Source organism: Galeopterus variegatus, unplaced genomic scaffold, assembly GCF_000696425.1.
Source record: "Galeopterus variegatus unplaced genomic scaffold, G_variegatus-3.0.2 Scaffold88, whole genome shotgun sequence".
In the NCBI taxonomy this organism is placed as follows: Eukaryota; Metazoa; Chordata; class Mammalia; order Dermoptera; family Cynocephalidae; genus Galeopterus; species Galeopterus variegatus.
In genome coordinates, this window is record NW_007726199.1 from 557,096 (window position 1) to 567,536 (window position 10,441).

General features: G+C 37.2%; 1 protein-coding gene across 1 annotated transcript in view; it reads right to left on the minus strand.

Moving 5' to 3' along the window:
• MANBA (mannosidase, beta A, lysosomal) overlaps window positions 1-10,441 on the minus strand; it is a 99,597-nt gene that overhangs the window by 47,546 nt on the left and 41,610 nt on the right. The window contains exon 8 of the mRNA XM_008580838.1: window positions 55-206. Within this exon, the coding sequence (XP_008579060.1) occupies window positions 55-206 (152 nt within the window). The remainder of the gene's footprint in view (window positions 1-54; window positions 207-10,441) is intronic.

The following is a 10,441-nucleotide window of genomic DNA, read 5'->3' on the forward strand; positions in this document are numbered from 1 at the left end:
CTTCATGAGATTGTTGATAAAAAGAGGAACAATAAAAGAAAAACAGTAACTTACAAGTCAGAAGTTACTCGATCCTGGAACGAATCTGCTGGGATCCAGTTTGAGCCTTTCATAAATATAGGAAATCCATTAATTTTGAAGTAGAAACTTAAACCAGGAGACCCTTTTATGGGCTCTTCTATAAGTTCCACTGTCCTAAAATAAACCTGTCATGAACAGAATTAAATAGTAAATATCAAATTTAAAACATAAGCAAAGTAGATTTTTTAAAAACGGAAGCAAACTTTTTGAACAACTTACACTAGAAGAATTTAATGTTAATTTTTCTGTTTGATATGAAGCACCTGATGTGGAAATGCATATTTCAGAAAATGTATACAATATATAGAAATTTACTGCTAGAGTCTGCTATTTCTCTATGAAAGAAAAATATAGAAACCATGAAAGAATTAAAATATATTGTAATTTTTGTCACGAAATAGGCATTTGTATTACATGGAAAAAAATTTGAAGATAACATTTCAAAATTAAAACAAAACCTGATGCTATTTTACAAAAATAGGGGGGGGGGGGAATGCCTTCAGTTAAACTGATGAGATCTTTAATTGAAAAACACATTCTCATTTCAGTGTTGTAAACAATGTGCCAAAATGTATATCTTAGAATCAAAGAAATATAGCACAAGGCATTACATAATTTAACAACTTTCCAATCTTAATAGCCCATTACTATAAAATCACGTTGTTTAATGTGCAATTTGATCCTAGTTAATTATCGTGTTAAATTCAGTGTTTGAGAGAGCTCTGGTATCTGGACTGGAGACGCATGTGGTGTTCTAACTAGAAAACGGTGAGGTAAGAGCTCACTCCTTGCTACCGGAGAGGAAGCCAAGACTTTGTTCCCCTGAGAAGTCTAGCCAGATTTTCCCACAGATAAGCACGGGCAGCAAGACCTGAGGTAGAGAAGCTCCGATGTTCTTACCAAAATCTTCATTCTTGCCAGACATAAACTGGATCAAGCAATGAGTGGCATGGTTCTACACCAATAAAGCCTAGCATTGAACCAAAAGTACACACTCCTTCTCTAATTAAAAAAATCAATAAATTAGTCAATTTGTTTCATGTAATAAAAATGTCCAGCATTCTTCCACTTTCTTACTCTTGCCCTTATTTATATGACCTGGCAAAATATATCAGAATTAACTTTACAAGAAGACACAGAATAAGGCCTGGATGAGGAGGATCTTGACACGGAATTACCATACCTGCTTTACGGTTGCAGAATGTAAAGAATGCATAGCAATTTTCAGAGGTGACTCTTAAAACACCTTAATGGTGGGTTCAAACATCTAGAACCCCTAGAACCCCTTTCAGAGGGTCCTTGATTCAAAACTATTGTCATAGTAAAGCTAAAACATTATTTGCTTTTTTCCCTCACTTTCTGGTCCGTGAAATTTTCCAGAGACTACGTGATGTGTGGTGACGTCATTACTCTGATGGCTGATGCAATGCGCGCTGTGTATTCTGTGAGATCTAGCTCTAATGTAAAGTTCAGGGTATGAAGAAGTGTGTTTTCAGAGATCAACTCAGTTTGTTCTCAGTACTTTTACTGTGCTCTTACTAGCTGTCTTTGGTTATTTCTGCTATAATCTCTGTAATCTCATTATCATTCAATAAATTCCTATTTTCAACCCCCAAGTTTCCCTTGCAAACTACATAGAAACACAAAAGGACTGGGTACTGTTTGTTAATCTGTTTCACCGTAATATTTTTGAGTTTTCAAATATAAACAAATTTTAATTTTAATTAAAACTCATTTTAGAGTTTAATAATATTTTATCTCATTCTAAAAGAAAATGTATTTATAATATACTTTTTACTAATTCAAGGATGAATTGTTAAAATGGGATTAGAAGACATTCTCAACCTACAACTGCACTGTCTACCTCTAAGAGTGTTGAATAAATGAAACTGATATATCGGAGTTTTTTGACTAAGGGAAGGGAAAAATCTACCCCAAAGAAACTGAGAAAAATTGTGAATAAGAAATGAAATTAGGATGAAAGCCATCTTTCCCTCAGCTTTATAGGTGTTAATAATTTACTTTATTGCGTCTCATGCAATGAAACATTTTAAAATAATATTTATGGTACCAGTTAAGTGGTGGCATCACTCTGAGACCAATCATTCACAGTATAAAGAAAAATGAACTGAATATTTTAAACTTAGACATGACAAGCTTTTTAAAAGCCAAACATTGTTTATTACATCTTTTCAAACCAGCAATGAAAAAGCCACTGAAACATCTTACGGGGTTAGTTATGCTGCACTGGCTGGAGAGGCACGCAGATTAGCTGAAAGACAGTTGCACAGTTGACATTGCTTGAATTTGTCTGTTATCGGCAAAATAAATCATCAAAGATCTTTTATGGGTATTTTTGGCAACAAAATATGAGAGGTGCTGAAACACTCAAACTACTGAAAAATTTCTGGAATCTCAAGGTTAGCCTGCAGCTACCGTGTTAACATTTGCACTGATGTTACAAAAGCAGTGGTGGGTAACGCTGCTGGTGCCTTAGCAGCAATCAAGGTGGTAGCTCCAAGCTGTGCTGGTAGTTATGCATTAGCCTCATGCATTAGCAGGAAATAAGCCAGTTTCATTTCAGAATGTCCTTGGTAAAGCAGTAAAAGTTATTAATTTTATTAAATCCCAAACCTGAGTACATATCATTTTAATATTCCATGAGATGAAATGGGAAATACCCATAAAACACCATGCACAATGGATGTCTGGAGGAAAAGCCTCTGGGCTATTGTTCGAGTTGTAAGCTGAATTAGTTATCTTGTTCACGAAACACCATTTTTACTTGAAAGAAGGCCCGACAGACAAACTTTGGTTATTTAGACTTGGATACCTGGCAGACATTTTCTTGAAAATGAATGAAGTGAGCCTATCACTTCAAGGAAAACAACAGACAGTATTTGTGGCCAAAGACAAAATTTAAACTTTGAAATTAAAATTAGTATTTAGAAAAACTTGTATCCACTCTTATAAGCTTGAGAGCTTCCCAATACATAAAAACTTTTAAAATGACCTCAGTGGCTATAATAACAAAGATGAATGTGACATTGTAGAATGAAATGTGTCAACATTTGGAAGAACTGTAAGTCTCAGGAAACTAACATTTTTCAAATAACCAATGTGATATATTACAATATCACACATGGGTAAAGGATCCATTAATAATGCAAGACAGACCAATGGACTTTAGCATAACAGAGAATGAAAAATTCATTGAAATGGCTTGGGAGTCCACATTGCAACTAACCGTTAAGAAACCACCACTTGTTAAGTTTTATTGCGGTACCAAAGAATAGTCACAATTATCAGAAAAGACTTGATAGAGTTTGGATGTGTTGTCCCCACCAAAACTCGTGTGGAAATCCGATCCCCACTGTAGCAGTATTAGGAGCTGGATTAATGTTCTCCCTGGAGGAAGGGGCCTGAGTGAAATCTTGCTCTATTAGTTCCTGCAAGAGCTGTCGTTTAAAGGATGCTGGCACCTCCCCTCTCTCTCTTGCTTCCTCTCGCCATGTGACCTGCTTGTACCTGCCAACTGCCTGCACTTTCCGCCACGAGTAGAAGCAGCCTGAGGCCCATGCCAGAGGTAGCTGTACCAGAACCGTAAGCCAAATAAACCTCTGTTCTTTATAAGTTACCCAGTTTCAGGTATTTTGTTATAAGCAACATAAACAGACCAATACAAGACTATTAAAGTACTCTTCCCTTTTCCAACTATACAAATCTGTGTGAGTTCAGATTTTCTTCATATGTTTCAACCAAAACAACATATTGCAAGTTGATTAAATGCAAGACACAGATGAGAATCCATCTGCCTTCTATTAAGTAAGACATTAAGGAGATTTGCAAACATGCAAAATAATGTCATTGTTTTCACTAAATTTTTTATTTTGTAAACATTTTTTTTTCATAAAATATGTTATGGGTTTATTATGGTGATTTTAAATGAATAACTAAATATTAAATTCTCAGTTTTAATATTTAATATCGTAACTATCAGTACATATAACCCACATAAACAAAAGCACATTGGGGTTCTCAATAATTTTTGTGAGTGTAAAGCAGTCCTGAGTTCAAAAAAACTTGAGAATCACTAATACAGAAAATAGAACTCTTTTATTTCTTAATATCTATTAAAGCTACCAGTAGTATTAACTATAAAACACAACACATTCAACACATGTTTTTCTTTTCTATGCAAATACTTTTGTGAAAAGACATCTCTCCCTATTCCTCAAATCCTGCAATAACAAGTTTTATGACCTGATCAAAGTAAACCCTAAACCACTTGACAGTGCCTCAGAGGTAAAGCACAAGTTACCAGCCATCTTTCCCTGTGGGCATTCCCAGACAGGTTAAAGACTAGTGTGTGGATGATAAGTGTCAGTAACAATCCATGTCCTTTGGCAGTCTTGATAGGTAACATAAAAGCCTTCTTCTACAGTAGGCATTTTAATTCAGAGAAAACAACGGGCTCTAAAAGAGGTTTTTTGAAAAGACCCCTGAGTGATACATATTTGCATCCAGAGGGCATATATCATCTTCTTATAAGACTAAAAATTTTTTCAATAGCCCAAATAGTCTAAAAGTAGAAAAAGTAAAAAAGGTACAAATATCTAAGAGCCTAAAAAATGTATGTCAGGCCATTTGAATTTAAAAATTTTTAACTTCCAGATTTTTCTGTGGTTGAAGGTTTTATTAGCTTCTGACTAGGTCAGTTTTTTTAAAATTAGCTTCATATGACTTCATTTTTATAATAGGAAGATTAACTTAACTTAAAAGTATAGGACAGCTGAACACATTCTTTCAGACAAAAGCTAAGGATATCTTAATCAAAGAGCTTATGAGGTGTGTGACTGATCAGTAAATACTGGACTCCTCAGGTTTCTTTCTCTGGTGGACCAAACAGATGATGATGTAATGAATCGTGGATTCGTGAACTAAGTGCTGCCTCTCAGCTGTTTGTAATCAGATACTCAAAAGCTGTCAAAACAACACTAGATTTTTTTTTTTTTTTTTTTTTTTTTTTTTTCCGTGTCCGGCAACGGATTGCAACCCTCAGTGTTGCCCCCGTACCGGACCAGGGACCGGCAACGGGATTGCAAACCTCGGTATTGCTCCCGCGCCTCGCTCAGCCAGTGAGCGGGAGCCGGTCTGTATGTGGGATCCGAACCCTCGGGCGGCGCGCGCCGCCGCGCTTCGTAAGCAGCGCACCATCCAGTGCGCCACCGGGCCGGCCCGACAACACTAGATTTTTAAAAGGGTAATTTTTTTCTTAAAAAACAAAAAAACTTATTTCTAAACATTGGCAAATCATTCTAAAATCATTTCACACCTACTACCATGCATTTTTAGGAACAACCAAACACCACACAGTTTTGCTCGGAAAGCGCTGTAACATGCAGAAGTACAGAGAAACAAGCTCCAGGTCTCCACAAACAGCCCTTGTCAAACAGGCTTGTCAGGACATACTTCGCTGTGCCCTTGCAGTTTGCAGATAGCGCAACCAGAAGTCAACAGATCAACATTACATTGTTGTAGTTATCTGGTATCTTTGTAGCCAGATGTGTTTCTAGTGTATCTGAAGCCCCACAAGATGACTTTTTAACACATCCCCTTCTTCCATACGACAAAATTATTTTCAGTAATAATAATGAAATAAAATAAATAATGATAGTGGCCAGAAAAGAAATGGAGACAGTAAAAATGTTCTTCTATTGCACTTTGTTTGCATAATCATGCCAGTTTTTGTAAGAAAAAAACTAAAGTACATATTTGGGTAGGAAAAAGTAATGGATTTATATTTTATTATGTGTTTTCAGAAAAAGAAAATAACATACGTATTGGTTTGTTGTAGCAATGAATAATAATATCTTCTATTTTGAGCCTTAACTTCTAAAAAATCTGTCAATAACTCTCTTAAAATTGATCTTTGGATATACATGTTCAGTAAAGAGTATAGCTAGATTTGTCAGTCTATCTTGTCATAGCTGATGAAAAAAACACCTTTTATTAATTTTAACTTAGAAATGTTCTTCCAAATGAAGATATAAGAATATTATAGAAAATTATTAAACATAAAGATAAGTTTGGTAGTGATTCATAAAAATCCCACTTCACATTAAATTCCAAAAAATGCAGTAGTTGGGCCGGCCCGGTGGCGCACTGCTACAGTGCGCCGCTTGGGAGCGTGGCGGCGCTCCCGCCGAGGGTTCGGATCCCACATACAGACCGGTTCCCGCTCACTGGCTGAGCGAGGTGCAGGCGCAGCACTGAGGTTTGCGATCCCGTTGCTGGTCCCGGTCCCAGTCCGGTACGGGCGCGACACTGAGGGTTGCGATCCGTTGCCGGACACGAAAAAAGACAAAAAAAAAAAAATGCAGTAGTATCCAGCCCTTTGTTTCCTTGAGATCCATTCGAACTGTTTACAAATGCCTCTGGGGTCAAAAAATGTCCACTTCTCAAGTAAAGTCATAGAAAATACCTAAATGATAGTGAACACGAGTTGTTTGATCCATTGCTTTAGAACAAGTGTCTAGTTCTTGGTGAAAATGATTGGGGCATTCAGCATTGCTGCTGTTTGGATTTCTCAGAATAACATAAACCTAGCACTTTTTGTTGTTTCTCCTGGCACTCTTCTTCAAAACTTGATTCTTTTTTCTATGTAAATGTCCATTTCCTTACAGTTTGTTGTTGCACAGTAAATAGCCTTCACCAAAATTTCTGTGCACTTATCTTCAAAGAAGAGTTATAACGCTGTTTTACTGTACATTATTTAAGATAAATTCTGGCTGTTTGCAAATATGTTTGTATCTGATTAATCTCATCTAAAACTGCACCAGGAAAAAAGATAATTCCAAAGAGAAAAAGTGCACAAAGCAGAGAGCAAAATCTGAGCTGATTCACAAGTCCACGTTTTCTTCGGATTACAGTACTTCAAAGGTGAGATTAACTTTTCAAAATTTGTCTCTTACAGTGCCCCAGCTTTATAATGAACATTCCATCTTGTCTAAGAAAGACTTTCAGCAGCTTTTTCATGAAGGAGGTGAGATTTAAAAGAATAAATAAAATTTTTCCAGGGTCCTGTGAAAATCACACATGAAGAAATGTTTCCAAAAGAGCAAATTCTGCAAGGTTCAGAGAATGATTTCCAGGAGGCAGACATAAAACTTTGAATTAATTTGTTTGACTTTTGCATGAACTCCACAGTGAATATTGGCCACATGTGCAGCATCTTTTATCCTGGACCATGGCAGAGATTCGTGAAACAGTGATCCAGTTGTTTGAAGATATGCTCTGTGAGTTCAGCAGCAGTCTTTCCAGAAATGCAAGAATGACTTCTCTATTTCAACTCTATCACCTTCTCAATGGACCTATCTGACCAGCTCACAAATTTGAACTCTGTTTGACGGATCCAGAGTGTTGTCAAAGGAATTCCAAAGTATTTTGTTTTCTTAATATCTGCGCAACTAAAGCATAACATTGCTGTCACGTTTTACATTGATTCTTTAGTTTTAAAACAATTAACAAATTATAAAGAATAAATTTCAATTCTAAAGATAATAGTAAAATCAGAATATATCATACAAGTTTACTTCAAAAAGTTTGTGGAAAACTAGAATTAAAAGATAATACAAATCTTTCCATGAACTTTTTGAAGTATGCTTGTATATGAAGTAAAATAGGCACTTACCAAGCAAAGTATTACATATTGTACCTCACAGTTCACACTTATCTCTTAAACATAAAAGTTACTCCAAGAGGTCACATAAAAGGACAGAATTAAAGTAACTCATGCTGAGTTTCTTCTTTTTTATAATCACTGTGCTATTGTTGTTTATTTCCAATCTACTTAATGCAAAAATATGCAATAAGGCCGGGACTAGAGACACAAAGTATGTTCAAAGCAAGTTCAAACAATTCCAAAGTGTTATGAACTTGCTTTCAAAATGACCGCATACAGCTGAGTCTTCATGTGCCTGGGACAACTGTGTAACTGAGAGTTCTCCAAATTAACTTCCATGTAGAATATAATATATATTAAAGGATTAATAATAAAATGTGCTGGGGCTGGCCCGGTGGCGCACTGCTACAGTGCGCTGCTTGGGAGCACGGCGGCACTCCCGCCAAGGGTTCGGATCCCACATACAGACCCGCCGCTCACTGGCTGAGCAAGGTGCGGGCGCAACAGCGAGGGTTGCGATCCCATTGCCGGTCCCGGTCCGGTACGGGCGCGACACTGAGGGTTGCGATCCGTTGCCGGGCACGAAAAAAGACAAAAAGGAAAAAAATAATAATAATAATAATAATAATAAAATGTGCTAAATTTAAGCCTACATATATATTATTAAAACTCATGAGTAAACTTAGACCAACAAAAGATTCTGAGGGGAGGAGTATTTTATCACTGACATTGTTTAAAATTGCTGGTATAGAGTAACAATAAAAAATAGGCCAACCTCTAGTCTACATACAATGCACCCACTTACTGCCAGAACCTAGAGCTAACTGTTCCCACGGCCCACCCTGAGGAAGCCACTGTCTGCAGCCATTTTGGAAATCTTTGATTAAACTTTTGTCAGGGATCAGGATAAAAGGAAGATGTACTGGGTTTAACAGTGTCCCCCCAAAAATTAATGTCCACCCCAAAACTAAAAATGTGACCTTATTTACAGATATAATTAATTAAACTAAAATGTGGTCAAATTGGGCCCAGATCCAATGGCTGGTGTCTTTACAAGAAAAGAAAGCAGGGGCCGGCCCGGTGGCGCACTGGATAGTGCGCCGCTTGGGAAGCGCGGCGGTGCTCCTTCACAGGTGTGATTAACCTATTAGTGCCAGATGCCTTTCGTGCAGACCATTAAGGTCCCTTGATATCATGGCTAACACATAATTACAGTTTAAGTAGAAGAAAAAATGTGTACTTAAATAGTACTAGTATCTCTTAATATGTATCTGAGCAATAGCAAAAGACAAATGAAATCAGGGCAACCCATTTTATAAAAAATCTAAATAGGGTTAACAGAAATTAAGGAATCAAGACTCCATTCTGTCAGCGAGAAGCAAATAACCAAATTGACTACATGCCAGGTATGAACAAAACTATCCTCTGTAACAAGAATTGACACTCTGGAAAAGGCCAGAAAGTACGTATTTCAGGCGTCGCAGGTAATACAGCCTCTGTCAGACTACTCAACTCACCCACTATAGCAGGAAAGCAGCCAAAGACAATACTAGTTAACTCGTATAACTTCGTATAATGTATGCTATACGAAGTTATTACGAGGCGCGGGAGCAACACCGAGGCTTGCGATCCCGTTGCCGGTCCCCGGTCCGGTACGGGGGCAACACTGAGGGTTGCGATCCATTGCCGGACACGGAAAAAAGACAAAAAAAAAAAAAAAAGAAAGCAGACACACACATAAGGAGAAGGCCATATTATGACGGAAACAGAGATTGGAGTGTTTCATCTACAAGCTGAAAAATGCCAAGGATTGCCAGCAACAATGAGAAACTAGAAGAGGCAAGGAAGGGTTCTCCTAGAGTCTTCAGAAGGAACATGGCTCTGCCAGCACATTGATTTTGGACTTCTAGCCTCCAGAACTGTAACAGAATAAATTCTTGTTGTTTTAAGCTACTAGGTTTGCCATAACTTGTAATGAAGCTCTAGGAAAATAACACAGGAGATACACTTCAAAATCTCTGGGAACTCTCAGTACAGAAATACAGATTGATTGTTCTGAATTCCATATTCTTTGGCTATGGCCTTTTAAGGTCTTTGAGGGCCAAGAGTAGCATTTAGAAAGAAAAAAAATCCACTGGTATTATGTTCTCTTGCTGCCCTGTAGAAATTGCAAAGATGAAAATGGAAATTTAAGAAACAAAGAGCCAAATGAAATTTTAAAAGAAGAAGAAATCCCAGTTGTTTTTCTAAGTGTAATAGCTATGAGCAATCTTTTACTTCTTCTTGCTTGCAAACTGTGAAATACACGTTCTAATTGATTGTGGAATACATATTATTACATTATCTTATTGATTTTCCTACAATAATTCAATTGGAGAATCTTGATGTCTGGGTCAAATATAAACAGCAACTGCCTTCTGTTGCTTTTAGCAAAATGATTTGCCTTATATAGGGAATACTTAGGAGACTTTTTCAAGGTAAGTTATGCTAAAAACAAATATAAACTAATTGATTTCCTATTTTTCCAGAAAGGTAAAACATAATAGTCATTCAAAAATATTTATTATGCAGGGCCGGCCCAGTGGCGCACTGCTACAGTGCGCCGCTTGGGAAGCACGGCGGCGCTCCCGCCGAGGGTTCGGATCCCACATACAGACCGGCTGCTCACTGGCTGAG